This window comes from Saccostrea echinata, unplaced genomic scaffold (assembly GCF_033153115.1).
Source record: "Saccostrea echinata isolate AGI-Se365-2 ecotype Australia unplaced genomic scaffold, CSIRO_AGI_Sech_v1 ptg000012l, whole genome shotgun sequence".
NCBI lineage: Eukaryota > Metazoa > Mollusca > Bivalvia > Ostreida > Ostreidae > Saccostrea > Saccostrea echinata.
This window is the reverse complement of record NW_026889761.1, coordinates 12,537,179-12,559,836: the sequence shown is the minus strand read 5'-3', so window position 1 is coordinate 12,559,836 and position 22,658 is coordinate 12,537,179. Positions and strand designations below refer to the sequence as shown.

Here is a 22,658-nt window from a genome sequence, read left to right as displayed (position 1 = left end):
TAAGATCTAATTATTATCTTCCTAAACTACAATTTCAACGATGTTAATTAGAATACATAAACTCTCATAAACATCTAGGACTACTATTGAGCCAAAATCTCAGTTGTTCTGAACATATAGACAATATAGTTAAACAGGCTTACCAAAGATTAGGCCTCCTAAAAAGCTAAAATAGAACATTGGTAGAAACACACTATCTAAAATGTACATAACTTTTATTAGACCACTGCTTGAATATTGTTCTGTAGTTTGGGATGGATGCTCTCTACAAGATGTTGAAAAATTAGAAAAGGTGCAGCTTTATGCTGCGAGAATAATTGGTTACCCATTATAGCCTCAAGAGATGCATTATATTTAGAAACAGGATGGGAACCTCTCGCAGAGAGGCGTAAAGTAGGAAAACTAAATGCCATGTTTAAAGTACATCACAGTTTGGTACCTGATAATTTAAAAAGTATTTTTCCCTCAATAAGGAGTGTTGAATCAAATTACAACACATGTAATCGAGATGACTACACTATTCCTAGATGCAGACTCGAAATATTTAAGAAATCTTTTGTTCCTGATACAGTAATCCAATGGAATAGTTTTAGTATTACCAAAAGAAACAGCTCAACTTTTAGTAGTTTCAAAAACAAAATACATAAAAAACCAGCAGACCCACCTCCTTATTTCTGTTATGGTAACAGACGACTTAGTATCATACATACTAAATTACGACATAACTGTATTTTAGATTATTATCTTTATAGAAGAAACATTATTGAGAGTCCTAATTGTTCATGTGGTACACCAGAAGACCCATATCATTTCTTTTTTGTATGTAATAAATATCAACATGCTAGAGAGGAACTATTTAGAAACCTACTGTGTCTTATTAAACCAAACATTAAATTGAATATTATTGTCACCTTCTTCTGTGGGGAGATGAGTCACAAAATGTTGAAATCAATAAATATATTTTCAATCTGTACAAAAATTTATAAGAGATTCTGGCAGATTCAATTAATTATAACAGCCTTACACTAAAACTCTAGTTAGTTAGATATTTATCATGTAATTAATGTATGTTTAAAACAAACATGTTTGTATATCAATATTTTTTTTCTATATATAGACCTTGACAGTTGTAGCCATTTATGGTGAGAACCTCGTAAGTTGTTAGAACTTGTGTTCAAACCATTTGTATATTATTTATACAATAAAATATGTTCAAACCAATGAACCTTCGTGCATGTTCCACATAAATCCAAGCCACACCAAGGATTTTAGTGGATTCCAATCAGACTTCTCTGTATTAATAACAAAACCAGCTTTAATCAGTGTGTCATATACTTTCGCAGCTGAATACTCGCAATTTGCATAACTATCTGAAAAACTAAATCCATCATCCAAATAAACAATAATGTAAATACTTCGTTCTCTCCAAAATCTGACTAAATTCCTCAGAACTTTAGTAAAAATAAATGGCTCTGAGGAAAAGCCGAATGGTAAAGAAGTAAATACATAAAAATAGCCTTTCCAAGAAAAACCAAAATATTTGTACATTGAAGGATGTAAATCAATGTGATGGTAACCTGATGACAGATCAAATTTAAACATAAAACCGTCTTTTTGCACAAAGTCTAAGGCCTCTTTAACACCTTCAAGTTTGAATTTATAATTTATAACATACTGATTTACATGCCTTAAATCCAAAATAAGGCGTTCTTTACCTTTAGTGTTTACCGAAACCGTCAGAGGATTTACTCAGTACCACATGCGGAACTTCATTAACCTTTATAACCATGCTCTTGTTCAACAATTATTCATCATTACTGTTACTTACAAAACCAGAATGCTGCTTTGCTGAGTTGAGTTGTTGTTGCTGCACAATTTAGCTTCAGGATACTGATAAAAAGGTACAATATATCCAGAAAAAAAACAATATTGCACACTGTATCGCTAGCTCTAAGAACATTTTTCCAAAAATATACATGTTCTCTTAATCTACCTTTAACATTTCGAACACTGCCCTTAACTTCAGCTTTACATTTACATATGTCAGAAAAAAATGCTCACCATTTCATTTATTTCTTTACTTTGATTTCTTTTCTTTTCTGTCACTGGTAATTGTGGCCGTTGGAACTGACACTCTTCCTGGAATCTTAAGAGGGCACTGGGTTGACACGTGTCCCTCCTCGAAGCAATAGAAACAGACTGTGGGTTTAGCGAAGGGGAATCTAGATGTGGTAACTTGTGTCGGTGCTGACCACGGGCGAATAAAGTTTCTTGTTGTGTACTGAGAGAAATGCTGTCTGCTTAGTTTCTGGATTGTTGAGACGAAAAAGATCGTTCCGCATAATTGCGCCCCCGTTTCTATCGTATGGCTTTTTGTCAGCTTTCTCCTTTCTACGCTTGACTGCCCTGGACTCTGCTTTCCTAAGTTTATTTGCCTCGTCAGGACCATCCACCAAATTATCGCCCAAATACTCGTCCAATGTATCCCAACCATACTTGTCCGCAATACGCACGTGCGTATTCCTCTCTGTCAATTTGTCTCTGGCTGACTTGATAACTTCTTTTGCGTCTTCAATTCTCCAAAACTTCAAGTATTCGTCTACCAAATCCAATTCAGCAATTCTGTTTTGATTGAAATCAAACTGAGTCTTGCAACCAGTATATTTGAAAGTATTTTTGTCTTCCGTTTTGTTAAGAATAAAGCTCCTGCGAATTTCTGAAACTCTGTCCTCAAGCTCCTGTCTCATGTGAGCCTGTTCGTCGTTTAATGCATTTTTGAGTCTGCCTGTGAACAAGGATAAGGCCTCTTCTATAGAAATAGAAATGTCATTTTCTTTATCCGTTCTACTGTCGTTATTTCTCTCTGTTGTTATTTGCTCGTGCTGATTTTCTTCGAACATTGTATTTCATAGCTGAATATGAACTCGAATGAATAGAATCGGCAAACAACTGTTTAAATACCCAAGACACTTTACTCACATATTAAAGCGCATATCTAATTCATACGCTTAAGAGAAAACATATCGAACACTCTACATATAAAATAATTCACTTATGCTAACGAAAAGAAATTAAATTTACTGGTCATGAAAATATTTTGATTAATTTAATGAAAAGTAAAATTGTGTTGTATTTCAAATTGGAAAATTGAGAAATTGTTTTGAAATGTCAATCTATTTTTACATGCATATATTTACATTTGCTGTGTTTAAATGCTATGCCAACTGTGAAATTAATTTGAAAGTCATTTTTGTGTATACTCACGCGTAGAAATATACACGGTGAAACTCGCGCTAAAATGACGTCACAATGAGGCTACAGAGACGTTAATAAAAATATGCCGATATAGGGCAGCCAGAAATTCAAATATTGAGTATATTATTGGTGCTTTTAAATTTGTAAAATGTAAATATAAGGAATGTTTTAAAGTTTAGTGTGAATTATTGGTGTGTAAATCACACAGACTTGCACATAGGCATATTTTTCATGAAGCGCTAGCGCTCTTCATGAAATATGCCTACGTGACAAGTCTGTGTGATATACACACCAATAACTCACACAAAACTTAAAAACATTCCTTAAATATATGCATGGTATGTGTATAGGGCATATATATTGTACTGTAACAAAAAAAAAAAAAAAAGGAAATTTGCCATTTTTTGTATGAAACTCGTCAATCGTTTTATGAAATTAATAATCATTTGCACAAAAATGTTTTTATTATAATTTTATTTGCTATAGGGTATGGTGTCTATGAAATAAGCATGACCTTTTGGTTTGGCTTTTGATTTTTTTTTTTTTTTTTTTTTTTATAATTTTTTGATAGCTAAAAATCCTCAAAAAATTGATATTTTACTGTTTTTGTTAATATGGATTATCTCCCTTTCCAGCTTAAAATTGGAACATCTTACTGGTCATGAAAACATTTAGATTAATTAAGATAAGTAAATAATTGTGTTGTATTTGAGTTTGGAAATGTAAAGAAATTATGTTGAAATGTCAATTTCCTTTTACATGCATACATATATGGCATACATTGGACTGTGACAAAAAAGTGAAATTGTCATTTTTTGATGCACTCATCAATCATTTTGGGAAAATAATAATCATTTGCACAAAAATGTTTTTATTATTTATTTGATATAGGGTATGGTGTCTATGAAACTAGCATGGCCTTTTGGTTTGGCTGTTGGTTTTTTTTTTAATTTTTTGATAGCTGAAAATCCTTAATAAAATTGATATTTTGCTGTTTTTGTCAATATGGATAATCTCCCTTTTTCAGCTAAAAATTAGAACATTTTACTGGACATGGAAATATTTTGATTAATTATGAAAAGTTACTATCTGGGCTTTATTTTAATGTTTGTTTGTTTGTTTGTATGTTGTTTAACGTCCCTCTCGAGAATTTTTCACTCATATGGAGACGCCACCACTTGCCGGTGGAGAGCTGCAAATTTTGTCCTATACTCGGCACTTACGGCCATTGAGCAGTGAGGGATCTTTTTCGTGCCAGCACCTACTGCGACACGGGACCTCGGTTTATACGGTCTCATCCGAAGAACAGGTTTCCCCGCCCCACAGTGGGATTCGAACCCGCGACGTAAGGATCAACTCCTTACTCCGCGACTCTAGAGCAGACGCTCTAACCACTGCGCCACGCGGGCGACTGTATTTTAATGAGAAAAACGCGCTTCATGAAATATGCCGGCGTGAAGCGTCGTAGTTCATGTCCTCATGAATCTTCAAAAATTGAATTCATTTCTTATATTTACATTATTTTTCTGATGAGTTACCACAAATTTCACCATTCAACTGTCATTTTTGAAGCAAAACAGTTTGCACGTTTTGACGTCAAGCACGGTATTATGACGTAACAATGGAGATCTATATTCATGCTGATCCATGGTAGTTCATGAGAAAATGAACAGCATTCTAATTTGGAAAGAATCTTAAAAAAAAATATTTGGAAATGTAAATATTGAGAAATAAACATTAATGTGATTTATTGTCTGATTTTCTTTTAATTTCATCTGAAATATAATTGATATTTTTGCCTATTTTTAGAGGAAATTTCAGTCACGTTTTACCGAAAACAGTTTAACTGTTGTCATGGCAACCAGACACAGAATTGATAAAAAATCATTTTATTTTTTGTAGTATCTTAGCATACTCTACCAACATGCACAGTTTGAAAAAATTCTGAAACCACTCATGTATCACCCTCTGCATGATTTTTACACGGAGCCATACTTAATTTGTGAGAGACTATTTTATGTTTTAGTGTTTTGTATTTTTATATGAACACGAGAGTATTGTATACATTACTGAGGTTTTGTACATTGATTTTGCAGCTGCAGATAGTTGGAAAAATAGAAATGTTTATTCATTTATTGGATAATGTAACCTGCTGAACCTTTAAACCTGTGTTGTCGTTTATTTTAAAAATATTTCGTTTACAACAGCATTCCCGATATTGCGACAATGTTTAACATTGTTAAAAGATGTGCGAGCAACTTCACTGGTCTTCACCGCTATATCCTTCGTAAAGTTAAACGGATGATAGCACCAGGGACCTATCATGATCATAGGTCCCTGATAGCACTGCGCTACTTCAGCGGTGCTATTTTTAGAAAATCCGGAATATTTGAGATGTTATGTTTAGAAATTCATCATGCCGATAGGGGTCGTTGATTGACTGTATATGAAAACTGCTGAATAGAAGCGCTTGCGCATGCGCTTTTCGCTTTTATTAAAAAAGTTTATTGAACTTTGTTACCGGAAACGACGCCAAATCAAAGTACCATAACCATTCAGTTTACATGTGCTGAGTATTTGTGAAGGCTATGGCATCGTCAGTAGAATATGAATTTTTAGATTCTTTCAAGTGTCCTATTTGTTTTGAAAATTTTAAAACACCGCGGTATCTTCCCTGTTACCACTCATTTATTGTCTGATTTTCTTTTAATTTCATCTGAAATATAATTGATATTTTTGCCTATTTTTAGAGGAAATTTCAGTCACGTTTTACCGAAAACAGTTTAACTGTTGTCATGGCAACCAGACACAGAATTGATAAAAAATCATTTTATTTTTTGTAGTATCTTAGCATACTCTACCAACATGCACAGTTTGAAAAAATTCTGAAACCACCCATGTATCACCCTCTGCATGATTTTTACACGGAGCCATACTTAATTTGTGAGAGACTATTTTATGTTTTAGTGTTTTGTATTTTTATATGAACACGAGAGTATTGTATACATTACTGAGGTTTTGTACATTGATTTTGCAGCTGCAGATAGTTGGAAAAATAGAAATGTTTATTCATTTATTGGATAATGTAACCTGCTGAACCTTTAAACCTGTGTTGTCGTTTATTTTAAAAATATTTCGTTTACAACAGCATTCCCGATATTGCGACAATGTTTAACATTGTTAAAAGATGTGCGAGCAACTTCACTGGTCTTCACCGCTATATCCTTCGTAAAGTTAAACGGATGATAGCACCAGGGACCTATCATGATCATAGGTCCCTGATAGCACTGCGCTACTTCAGCGGTGCTATTTTTAGAAAATCCGGAATATTTGAGATGCTATGTTTAGAAATTCATCATGCCGATAGGGGTCGTTGATTGACTGTATATGAAAACTGCTGAATAGAAGCGCTTGCGCATGCGCTTTTCGCTTTTATTAAAAAAGTTTATTGAACTTTGTTACCGGAAACGACGCCAAATCAAAGTACCATAACCATTCAGTTTACATCTGCTGAGTATTTGTGAAGGCTATGGCATCGTCAGTAGAATATGAATTTTTAGATTCTTTCAAGTGTCCTATTTGTTTTGAAAATTTTAAAACACCGCGGTACCTTCCCTGTTACCACTCATTCTGTCATGACTGCCTATCGAAGCACATTTTGTCCTTGTGTGAAAGGAAAGAAGTGAAACCTCTGGGATTTCATTGTCCGTTATGTCGCGATTTTATACCTGCTGTTGAGCCATCAGAAGATTTAAGTAAGTGGGCCATTAGATTTCCATTAAACATGTTAAAGAGTTGTGAAAATACAGTATATCCAAGGTTGTGCGATGCCTGTAAGAGAGAAAACGAAGAAGAAGATGCAGTCGAGTTTTGCTTAGAATGCCGGGAAAATCTTTGCAGAATTTGTTCTAAATATCATCATCGGATTTTACTTACAAAAAAGCATAAGCTTGTACCACTAGGTGAACTAAAACTTTTTCATTTATTGTCATCAGAATCAGATAAATGTCAAATGCATTCAGGTAAAAAAGTAAAAATGTATTGTAGAGACCATGACGTTTTGTGTTGTACTCACTGTATTTTTATGAAACATAGATCTTGTGAAGAGATTGACACAATCAAACAAACCGCTGACAGACTTCAAAGCAATGGTCACTTCGAAAGTCTGTTAACAGGTATCAAGGATTTAAAACTTCAGTTATCTGAGACTAAAAATACCTATGAGAGAAATATTTCAGAAATAAATGATAATGCAGAGGAAATTACTGGAAAAGTGGAAACATTACATAAAAATATGGAAAGTCATTTACGGAAGCTAAAAGAGGATTTTCTTGACCATTTGTCCACCAAGACTAAAACATATAAAGAAGAATTGCAAAGGAAAACGGAGTCATTAAACAACAGTATTAAATTTCTTAACCATTGCACGAAAACCATTGATGGTGTATTGGACAGTGAAGACAACGTTATGAAGATTAGAGAATTCCAAAATATTCAAAACAAATACGGTACTTTTAAGACAGCAAATGCCACTGAAAATCTAGAATGGATAGGTTTAACGTCCTCAATCAACAGTGATATCATGACGATTAATAATTGTTCAAAGTTTGGGGATATATATTTTACCAGAAGTAATGCCAATTCTTCCACAGTTATTGATAATCCATGTATGGACCTTGTGAGTTTTGACAGAAAACCTAGAGTGAGAGTGAGAGTTAGGATGATGAAGTATCAAAATCAATTGGCCACGAAACAAAAACTACGGAGAAAGAAAATGAAATGATTTCTTAAAATGACTTTAAATGAACTCTGAGTTATTTTCATGAAAAAATTTGTGTTTTTATATGACCTATTTTAATGTAAATTACATCTAAATGGGCAGAGAGTATATACTTTCAGTTTCATCAGATGAAGGAATGATTCCCCATATCCTCTCAGAATGTGTTATTAAAACAATAATATATTTTCTTTGGTTGTTAGTATGGGAATTCATGTTGCATGCAGCTGTTGCAGAAAAGTACAAAACCCCGCGCATAAGCGGATTATGTCATTTTTTCTTCATTTTATTTTCTTTCATTTTATTGTTTATATTTATGTTATAAAAAATCACCCACCAGTGGCGGTTCCAGGATTCCTGAAAAAGGAAGGGCAACCAGTTCGGGCTCTTGGGTGGGGGCCCGGGGGGGGGGGGCGAAACTCCCGGAAGCTCTTAGGTTTGGGGTGTTTTATGGAACAGTTTTTCGATTAACTTTAGCTATAATTTATGTAAAATTAAAGAAATACGAGTTGCACTTTTGACAATTTTATTTTGCCGTTAAAATGTGATGTTATAATAAATCTGTATGTAATTCAAACCTTTATGATCAATTACGCTAAAATAAAGTATGCAATTTTTTTCAGAAGAAAGATTTCTGTAGAATGGAATGTATAGTATTATATAAGAAATCAAGGTTGTACAGGATGACAATAATGTAATTTTGCTTCAATCAAACCTTATTAATAGTTCTTCCATCGCAAATAAGAACAATAGAAGTTTGCTTTCGTTTCTTCTATCATTGAAATAGTTAATTACAATTTTGCCACAAAAATTTCCGACATTAAAGTTGCAGCTCATATTGCTTTAACGCAATATCCAACACACAAATATGATTTTTTGATCTGTGTATATTTTTGGTCACAAAAGCCCCCCCCCCCCCTCCCCCCAATATCTGCCAGTGGGTGACCACTGCTCAAGAAATCTATACAGGTGGCTTGCTCAACGGCATTAAAGTATTGATAAACGACCCTGCTTTTCACAAGAAATAAAGGAGATAATATTCAGTGGAATATGACACCATGCCTACCTACTTGCCCTGTTAACATTTGGGGTACTGAAAGCACCCACATTTAACTGTGGCATCATGTTCATGAATTTTTCTGTCTTGTTTGATCGTTAATTTTAGAGGCAGTATTTATGACGTCATTATGGCATGGCATTTCAAGTACATGTATCAATAATTTTCAAATACCTACTGATTTGTACTGTAATAGGAAAACAAGGTCCATGTTTTAAGTGATGGGTAGTTCTTTGGTCAATACAATTAAAGAACAGGCGTGTTTCCATTTGAATCTATGCAGTTCAAAGTTCACTTGGGATAATTAAAATGAAATAACGATATTCTAGCGAAAGGAAAACCGAACATTTTTAACCAAATCACATGTAATATCCTCACTTTTAAAATAGCACATTATTTTAACACAATTTTCTTTTCAGTTCAGGTGATTTTGATATAATTTTACTAGTATTAAAAACAATAAAATATCACTAATAAATGAAAATTACCAATTGTCTTTAAATTTCAATAAATATTTCACTGCATGTACTTGTGAAGTATTTCGGAAAGAAATATTCTTTTATAATTCACTGCAAATTTCACTGAAAGATGAAAAACTAATTTTGCATTAAAAAAGATATCTTGTGTCATGGTGCGGTACTTTTTAGCTCACCTGAGCTGAAGGCTCAAGTGAGCTTTTCTGATCAAAATTTGTCCGTTGTCTGTCGTCGGCGTTGGCGTCGTCGGCGTCGTTGTTGTCGTAAACTTTTCACATTTTCATCTTCTTCTCCAGAACTACTGGGCCAATTTCAATCAAACTTGGCACAAAGTATCCTTGGGTGAAGGGGTTTCAAGTTTGTTCAAATGAAGGGCCACGCCCTCCTCCAAGGGGAGATAATTACGAAATAGCAAAAAATTAATGGCATTATTGAAAAATCTTCTTCTCAAGAACCAGTGGGTCAGGAAAGATGAAACTCATGTGGAATTATTGTCAGGTAGTGTAGATTCAAGTTTGTTCAAATCATGACCCCCGGGGATAGGGTGGGGCCACAATGGACGATCAAAGTTTTACATAGGAATATATAGGAAAAATCTTTAAAAATCTTCTTCTCAAGAACAGCAAAGCTATGATTGGTCATATTTATTTGAAAGCATCCTCAGGTGGTGTAGATTCAAGTTTGTACAAATCATGACCCCCGGGGGTAGGGTGGGGCCACATTGGACGATCAAAGTTTTACATAGGAATATATAGGAAAAATCTTCAAAAATCTTCTTCTCAAGAACAGAAAAGCTATGATTGGTCATATTTATGTGGAAGCATCCTCAGGTGGTGTAGATTCAAGTTTGTACAAATCATGACCCCCGGGGGTAGGGTGGGGCCACATTGGACGATCAAAGTTTTACATAGGAATATATAGGAAAAATCTTCAAAAGTCTTCTTCTCAAGAACAGAAAAGCTATGATTAGTCATATTTATGTGGAAGCATCCTTAGGTGGTGTAGATTCAAGTTTGTTCAAATCATGACCCCCAGGGGTAGGGTGGGGCCACATTGGACGATCAATGTTTAACATAGGTGTACATAGGAAAAATCTTCAAAAATCTTCTTCTCAAGAACAGCAAAGCTATGATTGGTCATATTTATGTGGAAGCATCCTCAGGTGGTGTAGATTCAAGTTTGTTAAAATTATGACCCCTGGGGGTAGGGTGGGGCCACAATGGACGATCAAAGTTTTACATAGGAATATATAGGAAAAATCTTTAAAAATCTCAAGAACAGCAAAGCCACGGTTTGTCATATTTATACGGAAGCATCCTCAGATAGTGTAGATTCAAGTTTGTTCAAATCATGACGACCACCCCCCCCCACCCCCCCCCCCCACCCCCCACTCCATTTTTAGGGTAGGTTGGGACCACTTATGCATTTAAGCTTTTCAATACTAAACTGATTTTTCCTTTTTTCCTAGCCACAGTGCTCAGGTGAGCGATGTGGCCCTTGGGCCTCTTGTTATTTTGATGTTATCCACACTTTTAATCAAATAGAAAACCTTTGGCTGAATTCCAACGTACTATAACTTATAGGGGGCGGAGCTTAGCCTTACAATAACTTCCAATGTACTATACAATAACTTCCAAAAGTACTCAATACACTTTCTGAACATTTTTTCTTCAATTTCAGTAAGAATATACAACCTATTCAGAGGTAACAGAAGAAACCTCACAAAAGTCAACAACAACCCTTCAATCTGTAAATGCATAGTTATTACGTAAAAAACCATTTTCAAGAGGAATAATGTAAACTCATTAGTTGACTGTTTTAAACGAAAATTTGAAAAATACATAGAATTTCATGAAATACATATATTCAAATTAAAACAGATAATTGAAATCTGACTATATTGAAAACACGCGCAGTTCGATGATTCCCTTAATTCAGGCCCGTAAGAAGCAATTTCACTTTGAGGGGGCACAACCATACATTTTCAGTTGAGGGGGCACTATCAACTACCAAAATTCCTTGACAAGCAAAAAAAAAAAAAAAAAAAAAAAAAAGGGGTCATCAGACGTTTTTATTGAGGGGGCACAAGCATATAGTAGCTATGTGTTCTATAGTATTCTATATATCGGCAAAATTCTTGGGGGGGGGGGCACGGCCCCCCGTGCCCCCCCCCCCCCCCCCCGGTTCCTACGGCCATGATTAATAGCACCTGTTTTCCGGGTTCCTTGAGTTACATGCAAACGGACACATGTTCGTTTATACATGTATTTGGACTATTTCACACTACATTCGTACTTGACTGATTTTGTCAGGACAAGCAAGCGTATTCCTAGTAACAGTAATGTAGCGGGCATGGCCGTAGGAACCGGGGTGGGGGGTGCCCCCCCCCCCCCCAAATAATTTTGCCTACATATAGAGTACTATAGAAAATAGATACTATATGCTTGTGCCCCCTCAATGAAAATGCCTAATGACCTTTTTTTTTTTTTTTTTTTGGCTTGTCAAGGAATTTTTGGTAGTTGATAGTGCCCCCTCAACTGAAAATGTATGGCTGTGCCCCCCCCCCCTCCCTTGAAACTGAAATTGCTTCCTACGGGCCTGGCGGATCAAAGTGCGGGCGGATCAAAGTTTCCAGTATTGTGCCTGTGTATATTATGGTTTTTGAAATACTCATACTGCTTAAATTAATCTATCAAATACAATTGCTCACTCGTTTAACATCGCTTGATTTTTCAATGCAACCATAGGCACCCCCCAGCTTAATTGTTAAAAATATACATGTATATATCTACTGTACTATGTTTATAGTATAGTAGATTTATTTTTTTTTTTAACAATTAAGCTGGGGAGTGCCTATGAATGCAACCATCTCCGTCGTACTTTCTGCTTTGTTTGAACACCATGTACACTTACAAGGCCTGTGACGTAATGTCGCTTGCGCGACGAGACTGCCACGCCTCTCTGTACAATAAATCCCTTACAAACGAAAGAAAGTACTGTAAATATAACCTCCATATTTGATTGAAATTTTGAATACAAATCCGCTAAAATGTTAAATGAAAGGTTTTAAAGAATTATATAAGGTAAATTTAAGTAAGCATTTTTGTGTTAAAAAAAAATACAAGATATGGTCACATAGAAGATGCAAACGATTCTATTTGAAAAATGAGGACAGATATTCAAAATAGTAGTCTCATGATAGGTCAAATTAAAAAGAAAGCACATCATTTTAATTACTATGCAAAAAAGTCATTAAGGACATCTCCCTGTAATGTAAAATAATAATTCAGTTTTGTTCAAATTAGGGCTCCCAAGGCTAGGGTTGGGACAGAAGAAGATATCCAAGTTAATGGGCATTTTATTTCTTCAAATCTTCCTCTTTAGAGCAGCTAGGCAACAATTAGTCAAATTCAAAGTTGTATATTTTAAAGGCCATGTTGAGCCACAATATGAGTAAAAATTTATCAAATCTGTTTCTAGGAAGATTTGTTAATATTACATATTACATGTAATTTGCAAGTATTTTGATGTAGTATACATTGTACATGTAGATTTAAATTATGCAAGTCTTGCATTTGAGAGTCAGGGTGGAGCCTTGATAGTGTAAAAATATTACACAAAATATAGAGATTTCAAACAGAATAAAATTTTTAAAAACTTGATATTAAGACTTGGTAAATATTTTGTTAGTAATTAAAATTAATCATATAACAAGGAAATGGTTGTGCATTATTCAACTCAGTTAAAAACGGCTAATCTCTGTCTTGCTTTATTTTCATAATCAAACCAATCTTTATGCTGTATATATATCTAATTTAGATTGTATCTGCAATTCTCACATATCATTTCATATCATATACTAAGTAATGCTATTATATATATAGTATGTATTTCATTTCTTACAGTACTGTACTTCATTTTAAAAGCTATGTTCAATGTTGAATCAGACCATGTGCTTAAATTTTCTCAAGCCAAACATTAATAACAAATTATAATTCACAATTCCCCTTGGTCATCTGTAAAAGTTATATACTTCCACTGGACCAGACTGTAGTAAAATTACACCATTCAGCAGTGAGAACTTTGTCTAAGGACACAAAACGCAACAGTAACATGTAAGCAGGCTGGCTCTCCATCTGATGGTGTGTAGACAGTACTACAGAGCCAGGAGGTTGACAAGGAACCCCCTAATGCTAAATAATGCATAGCTATACCTGAAATTAGCATGTCTGTTACTACTAGCCATGTATTTACAATTCATTTGAATACAATTATTAATATTTTCCACAAAATGACTTTAAATGCACCATCCTGAGAGTCTTTTTGACTTGCACAGTGTAAGCATGTGAATTGCATTACAGTAAAAATCAATACTTATTATTCCTTTATCTTTATATCAAAACAAAGTTTATCATTTATAAACTTTTTTAATGAGTTTGGTTCATATTAAAAATCATGAAAAAAATTAAAATAATTTTTTTTAAAATAAAAAACATCATTCAATTATATACATGTATAAATATGAGGTACATGTATGTCCATCTGAATATGATTCTGTTTATGGATTAGGATTATAAATGTGAAAAAAATCCTAAAGGGTCCACTAAAGATTAGAGCTGGCAGTGTTTCTGACCCAGGATTTAATAATTTGGTGGGCTATTGCCTGCTCTGGGGGGACATACAATCCGTGAGGGTGCTGATGTGTCAACATCTGAACAACTTCTGGTCTCCTAAACCATTGAGCATCCTCCATTTCATCTTCATCTACCTAAAGTATGAAGGTCAGATTTTTTTCAAACCATCTCACAAGTAGTACAGTCAAAAATTCTTATCTCAAACTTGACTGGACTGAGAAAAAAACCTGGAGACACAGAGAATTAAATGCCCCCCCCCCCCCCCTCCCAATAAAAAACACATGGTTGGAACTTCCATTTCATTTTGACATATCCATGGTATTCAAGATATCAATATTTGAGACTGTAAATAAAACATCTTGACATCACATCCCAAAAGTAAAAAACTTACAGTATTGGTGGACGTCTTGAAAAGTTTATACCAGTGACTATAGTATTGATACAATAGAAATAAAAAGTTTCAACTACAATTTGTACACCAGAAATCTCACAATTCAACCGCCGTATTTTTTTTTTTGCATTCTCACATGATGATACCAACTTTTATATCCTCCGTTTTAGCATATGCTATGGTTCCTAACATCAATGAAGCAGGGAAAGGCCATGGTTGACTGGAGTGGTAGTCGACACGACCTACTTTTACACCACTCTCTTCCTCAACTTCACGTCTAACTGTGTCTTCTATGGTCTCACCTGATTAAAAAACAAAATTTAAGGCATCCTCAATTACCTAATCTTAGAACATAGAAAAGGGAATCTCATGAAAAGAAACTTAGAGGCATATAAAGATTGCCATATACAGTTATATATATAAATTCCAAACTATTATGGAATATGAACAATTGGTGTTGAAAGGGTAGAATAATTTAGTTTTTTCCTTTTTTTCTCCAAATCATAATTATGCTAGATTCTAACATTATTGCATTATGCTTCTGACATATTCATTTTTGTTGAGCTACATTACTGGTTTTCACATCTCATCAACAATATAATACGACACACATACATGTATCACAACAAAACATTTAAGCATTGAATTATTATTTTTTGAAAGATGTAGTCTCATAACTGCCATGGTGTGTGAAAACAAATTGAGTATCAAGCGTTAGCACATTATGAAAATTTGTTTGCACACATCATTGGAATTTTGAAACTACATCTTTGAAAAAATAATAATTCAATGCTTATATTTAACATTTTATAACTCCGTGTCTTGTCTGTAGATGTGATTTATATTCCAAAATCCCTGTATTATCCTTCAGGTAAGTTATAATTAATGGAAAAGCCATTGCAACAGCTACGTTCAATGTTCGTGTGAAATTTTTAATTTCGCTTGCATGGGGTTCAATGTTTGTGACATCAAAATAAAAATCATACTTAAACTTTTGACCTTCCTGTCTGTGTTGTGGTGTTTTGAATGCTGTAACTTTCCATACACTTTATAATAGGGATGTCAATTTTGTCAATAATTCATATTCCAATATTCAATGAAAGTATTCGAATATATTCGAATATTCGATAAAATAAATAAAATCTATTTTATTTTAAATATGCATCATCCTACTTTCATGAAAGGTTTAGCGTAGGTATACTTATATTGGAAGTAAAATTGTATGAAGACTTTTGTAGTTGTATAATAAGAAATTCCATTTGATATTTGTCAATGTTTGAAATAAATAATTCATTTAAATGTAGAAAAGTATAATTTTAACAAATGAAATATGTGTATTTATAGTAGCTCCAACCAGTCGTCTTACCAAAGTCAAGATATTCGTAACGGTATACTGCCCAGATTTCAATACGTGTAATAAATTACAATTATCTGCCTAATAAGAGATATGATTATAATCTTTGATACAATGTAAACAAATACAGTGTACTTCCATAGACAATTTTCCTAGGTAATTACTAGTAACTAATTTCCTGATAATGAATATAAAATTCAGGATTATGTACAACCCAACATATAATCATTTATTCTGAAATTGAGCACTTTACAATATTAATTACAGTCTAATTCTACTGGACATTCATTTGAATGATCAATTTTGTTTTGAAAAGGATAATCTTCACGTCTTTTAGATATTCTAAGAAGGTTTTCATTTTGTTGTTCTCGATTCTAGATCCGATCGTATTTAATTATAAAAACTATGAAAGTACGTTTTGTATTATACATAAAGCATTAATGTAGAATTCTTTAACACCTTACTCAAAACAAAATACATGTAATTTAGTAAATCTATAAGATAAGAAAGTAGTGAAAGAAATCAGGCGATCGAAATTGATCGCTAGTAAATTATACAGGGATAATTCCAGCACTGTTCTAATCAAAATTTATTAATCGCATTACTTCATTTTATGAAATCTGAAAAACACCGAATATTCAAATCTTAAATTCATATTCGAATATCAACTGATCGAATGATTATTCAAATGTTCGAATATTCGTTGCCATCTCTACTTTATAAGCAAAATACATGTGGAATGTAAATATACATAAATGACTGCCGTCATGAGAAAGGGGCCCTTAAGGTCAAAATTTCACAAAATGACTTTTTTGTAAATTTTGATAGAGCAACTCTTCCTGAATGCAAATATATACTTCTTTTTTAAATAGCTCATTTTTTCACTATTTTATGGTCATTTTAGTAAGGCGCTTCAAAAGAATGTTGACGTTATTCATTGAGGACGTAATGACGTCGCGTGCGTCAAATTCAGCTTCCATTATTTACATAACCTTAATAAAACATATAAATTCTAGACAAATTTTGATGTCTGTTTTCAAGCTCCTAGATTGTCAATATACATTGTATACCCTGAAGTTGCTTCTGTTCTTACATGTGTGCAATTCTAGAGGCAGATCCAGTAATTTCGAAAAAAGGGGAGTGTCTAGACAGGATCTAGAAACGGATCATATTCATTAGAAAATAAAATACATGTACTGTACAATTCCACACTAGAAATTTTTTTTTTTAATATTTGATATTCTAGCTCAATTAAAAGAATACGTTATTAAAAAAAAAACACACACACACACACACACAGATGTCCCGGAGAAAGGGGGGGGGGGTGCTCCCAGCAAAATAAAACCTCATGTATTCTCTGTGTCACCGATAAATCCGAAGGGAACAAATATTCTCACGCTATAATGTATAAAATTGTTCCAAAATAGTATATTCCATAGTACGTAAAAACCATATATTATAAATATTGTTTTCTATTCCCAAGCGCATTTTCTTACGCTGAGAAAAATAAGTATGTTTTCAGTGTTCAAACAATCCTGCTTCAGCGCCTGCCTTAGTTATGGAGTATAAACAGGAAAAAGAGGGGCATAATGATTCTAAGGATTGTCTTATGAAAGTTTTCTCGTGTATAAAATTGATAGTTTTTGTCAAATTACTTCCTTTTTTTCATTTTTTCTGTCTTAATTTGTTACAGTTTAAATTCACACGTTTCCCCCTCCTTGACGTAATTAAAAAACCAAACAAACAAACACAGAAAACAAATTAAAAACAAAAAAAAAACCCATTAAGGAACTGGTTTCTGTAATAAATGATTCTAAATAATGTCGAATTGATTTGGCAATGTGTTATTGTGTTATCATATTACTAGATATTATTGCCGGACAGAGAAATCTAGCCGACAGTCACGTGTCATGTTTTAACCACTTACAGCTGAAAGGTTTGCGTGTGTTTTTAATCTTTTTATTTTAAGTCATTTATTAATAAAAACTCTTCCTTACATATTTCAAGATTATCAAAGTTGTTAGAAGAAGTGTATAGATAAAGTTCTACATACAAAGTGTTATCTGATTGGTCCTATAGACAGTCACTTGACAGGGTCATAAAACTTCATATTTCTCTGTCGTCGTTTTGCTTTTCGTCATATGCAATCACTGAATTTGAAAACCTCGTGCGTTTTTTTTTTCGCAAATGTTCGTTGAGCAAAACAAATCAAAAAAAAAAAAAAAAAAAAAAAAAAAAAAAAATCCCGAGAGCTACGAAATTGATAATAGTTTAAAAGGTTCATCAACAAAACAGTGACGAAATTAGCGATCTTCTTTTAACTAAGGATGCTTAGAAAAAAAGGGGGCGTGGAAGACAATTGACTTTTTTAAAACTGAAAGTGAATTTGAAAGCGGTGCCAAATTTGAAAGTTTGTATTTACTTTTAAAGACTTGGCTTTTTCGCTATAATATCGCAAACAATTCATTTCATGAACATGAGGGAAATATAAAGTTAACATGTATCTAACCAATAAAATTCATATCCCCCTCGGGCAGAGCCTTCGGGGAATATGATTTTCCTGGCTGAATAAGTCCTCATGTTTCCCAGATGACCATGCACTAAAAGCATGTATAATGCAGGTTAGGAATTCAGGGTTTGTAAAGTTTTGAGCTGGCAGCTTAAATATATACAGAGAAATAAATCAATCTTGAAACAGTGCACTGTTTTGTACGCAATAAATATACTTTTTTTCAGTGGGCGGCACTGTAAATCTCTGGTTGTCCATTCCGATTTCCTCATGCAGATCATCGAACTACAGATTAGCAGCTACAAAGTTGTATTTGAATTTTCTTTCTATTTTCTGTTAAATCATCACTGGTGCTCTCATTTTTTATCTTTTCCATAATGCAGATTTCTTGATTGTCTTTGTTGGGCTGACGATTGATGTTAAGTTGTTTGATGATTTTGACTTTTTTTATATTTGCTACTAGTACTTTTTTTCTATCAAAAGATGTCGTCATATCGCCATTTATTGGAAGTAAATAATTTCTTGACAGCCTAGATCTATTGTTTCTTTTGTTTCAAACATATTTTCAAGAATATTAATACTGTCATCAATGTAAATGTTTAATTGTTATTTTCTTCAACTTTGAGTTATGCTCTTGGAGTTCGGGGGGGGGGGGGGGGGGGGTCCACATTAACTGTATTTAATTTTTAACAAAATTCAAGCTCAATTTCATGCTGACTTTCATCGGACCGAATTGTACAAAATAGAGACAATTCTGAAATTCATCAGCATTTTTGCAAATTGCTTAATTACTTTCCAGGATCATGAAATTGCACCGTTCACTAGTCTTCAATTTGGACTTTCTTACAAGTACAATGGATACGAAAATACTGTGAAAAAAGAAACAAAAAAGTGCTTAAAAACATTTTAGTTTAACTCATATAGTATGAAAACTTAAAGTTTAAGTTTTCATACTATATGCACATGTAATAGTTTTACATTATGCGCAATATAGAAATTTAATTTTTTTCCCGGAGACATGCATGGGCGCACAACACTTTTCTTAAACCATTAAGCAGTAGAATCGAAGAGGAAAGAAGAACTGCCCCCCCCCCCCCCTCCCCTCTTCTCCCAACTTTTTTTTTTTTACCTGAGAATATTTTCTCGCTTTTCATTTAAGATACGGAAAATTTTTTTTATCAAATGACTTACACACACACAATTCTCCCTTCAATTGTTGTAATAGGTTCATATCTCCCATCATGGTCGGATACCCACGCGTGATCTCGTCTTTTACTCAAAAGACGAGATCACCCGTGGGTGTCCGACGATGATCTCCTATATAAAAGTATCTATACCTTTACACAAAGTGGGATTCTCTTTTAATTTTTTAGTTTGAACTTTGAATGTGTGTCCTTATTTGGAGACTTTTTATTCCTGTCATTTATATCCCTCCCCTAACCCACCCACTTTGGAAACGACGCCCCACGCCTGAACTTGTCTATACATGTGCTTATCGATATGATGAACTATTGAATAAAATTAAAATATGTAATAACGTATTTTAACAAGATATTTTTTTTTTAATAAAGAAGCACTTTTTAACACAAGGTGTATATGTGCATTGAACTCTCTCTTTCTCTCTCTGAAAAATATAAATGTGCGTAAACTACATTTAAGCATTAGGACTAATTAATACATTCATGTATAGGTTAAATAACAGCATTTATTAAATGCTCAAAAAAAAAAAAACAAAACAAAACAAAAAACAAAAAAAAAACCCCAAATATATGTGTAGCATTGCATGCCATATGGACATCGCAATTAATTAAGCACTTCACCCGACAATGTGTTCAATTCTTCAATAATTGTGGGGTTATGTAATATCAAATATATACACAGAAACATGAATAAATACTTGTACTTAATAGCAAAATGTTATTTATTAAAAATTTCCACTTTAAATTTCTTATAATTTGATATTTTGTTACACCTGGAAATCTAATTTTATCATATTCTCTCTACACGTGTACACAAAACGCAGTCGACAAAAAAATCATTTCCGTGTTTTCAATATCGCGACTTTGACGTCGTTTTCTGCGCATTGTGACGTCAAAAGATAAGGGCCCTTTTCTCATGACGGCAGTCAAATGATTGTTGAAGTGACAGTAAAGTGAATTATACAACACCTGGCTCCATGAAGCCTGCCAGACAGGACCACATTTTGGGAGGAAACTGTTTCTTTCTTCCCAGAAGGCACCTCTTTCCATCAGCTGATATCACAAGCATGATGACTGATGGATCTGTTCTAGGGTAAGCAGTATTGTGGACCCCTAAAATTATTTGAAAGACACAAAATCATATTAAAATAAATGAACTATAGTCAAACTTCAATATCTCAAAGTCTATGGGGCAAAGAAAAAACTTGGAGACATATAATGATTCAAGATTACATAAAGACAAGAGGCCCATGGGCCACATTGATCACCTGAGTTACTAATGGCTCTTCTGTTCTTTATCAGCAAATTTTTCCCCTATATATTCCAATGTAAAATTATGATAATATATTGTGGTCCTACCATACCTTCCACCCTACCCCTTTGTCATGATTTGAATCCCAATATCTACACTACCTGAGTATTCTTCCATATAAATATGACTAATCATAGCTTTGCTGTTCTTAAGAAGAAGCCTTTAAAAGATTTTTACTATGTTTTCCTATGTAAAACTTTGATCGCCCATCATGGCCCACACTTCCCCCTGGGGTCATGATTTGAACAAACTTGAATCTACACTACCTGAGGATGCTTTCATGTAAGTATGACTAATCATGGCTTTGCTAATCTTGAGAAGAAGAATTTTAATGACTTTCCCTATGTATTCTTGTAAAACTTAGATCACCCAGAGTGGCCCAACCTTACCCTTAGGGGTCATCATTTGAACAAACTTGAATTTACACTACCTCAGAAAGTTTTCAAATAAGTTTCATCTTTTCTGGATCAGTGGTTCTTGAGAAGATTTTTAAATGATCCCACCTAATTTTCACTATTTCTTAATTATCTCCCCTTGGAAGAGGGTTGGAGAAATTTAAATCCCCTTAACCCAAGGATACTCTGTGCCAAGTTTGGTTGAAATTAGCCCAGTGGTTCTGGAGAAGAAGATGAAAATGTGAAAAGTTAACAACGACAATATGGACACCGATGATGATGACAGACAACTGACGAATTTAGATCAGAAAAGCTCACTTGAGCCTTCAGCTCAAGTGAATTAAAAATGAGATTGGGGCTTCCAATTTACTTTAACATATCCATGGTATTCAAGATATCAGTGTTCAAGATACTGAAGTTCAATTGCATATATGAGTACCCTGCATATTTATTAATATAAAACATGCAATGAAACTAAAGGTTGTCAAAATCAAACCTTCAAAGCATGTAAGTTTCATAATAAGAGTACAATTGAATTTAATACAATGATAATGTATAAATTTTAATATAAAATTTATTCCTACAATTATAATGTATAAAATATAATATTCCTATAAGTGTGTGTAACATTCAGTTAACCTACACGTACCTTTGTTAGACTTGCAGTCTTTGTTCCTACAAACTCTCTTGTGACCTCCCTCTGTAATATCTGTCTGGGATCCACACGTGGCACAGAACTTGTAACGATCCAACCAGTCCATCATGGACCGAGCCTCAGCAAAGATACCGGCATCAGAAGGCTCCATCTGAAGACTTCCGGGAAATGGCACCAAGAATGAACTCTCAGACTGCAAGGCTGTGAATTTACTTTCATCCATTCCTGAGACATCAACAGCAAATAAAGCCTGAGAAGATGATCTATCTACACCCAAGAAAATTATCACAGGATCTGAAGCTAAGTGAGAAGAAATTTGGATGTGGTCAACCCAGCTTAGTCTGTATCGCCATTTGGAAGACTTATCTTTAATGGGTACAACAAAGGGTTTAAGATCTGACAATAATAAAAACTGTGAAGTCTCATCATTGAGCTTTGACTGTATCCAGTCTTTGTCTTTTCTTTTCTCTGAAGCTCTGTCCAGAAGGTTCAGGGAAAAGAAGTTCCTGAGTTGCTGGTCTGGGTTTTCCTCCTTTGTGTGAGACTCTATTAATCTAGCTGCCATGTCTTGGTCCCAAAAGAGTGCAATGTCTTGTGCCGTCTGCCCAGTTTTGTTGACAATATTTGTATCACACCTAGAATCC

At 33.9% G+C, this 22,658-nt stretch overlaps 2 protein-coding genes across 4 annotated transcripts in view; one reads left to right on the top strand and one right to left on the bottom strand.

The window, feature by feature from the left end:
* LOC133185377 (NAD-capped RNA hydrolase NUDT12-like) overlaps positions 1-22,658 on the bottom strand; it is a 36,775-nt gene that overhangs the window by 10,872 nt on the left and 3,245 nt on the right. Inside the window, exons 4-7 of one of the 3 annotated variants that reach the window (XM_061320541.1) lie at positions 22,009-22,649; positions 20,622-20,765; positions 14,741-14,892; positions 14,068-14,333 (exon numbers count right to left, since the gene is read on the bottom strand). In XM_061320541.1, the coding sequence (XP_061176525.1) occupies positions 14,169-14,333; positions 14,741-14,892; positions 20,622-20,765; positions 22,009-22,649 (1,102 nt within the window). In that variant the 3' untranslated portion in view covers positions 14,068-14,168. Of the gene's footprint in view, positions 1-14,067; positions 14,334-14,740; positions 14,893-20,621; positions 20,766-22,008; positions 22,650-22,658 lie in introns of those variants that run through there. The other 2 variants (XM_061320539.1, XM_061320540.1) reach the window with 2 other exon arrangements.
* LOC133185958 (RING finger protein 207-like) lies at positions 6,764-8,223 on the top strand. Its single transcript, XM_061321244.1, has one exon. The coding sequence runs from the start codon at positions 6,785-6,787 to the stop codon at positions 8,036-8,038; it is 1,254 nt and encodes a 417-aa protein (XP_061177228.1). The 5' UTR covers positions 6,764-6,784; the 3' UTR covers positions 8,039-8,223.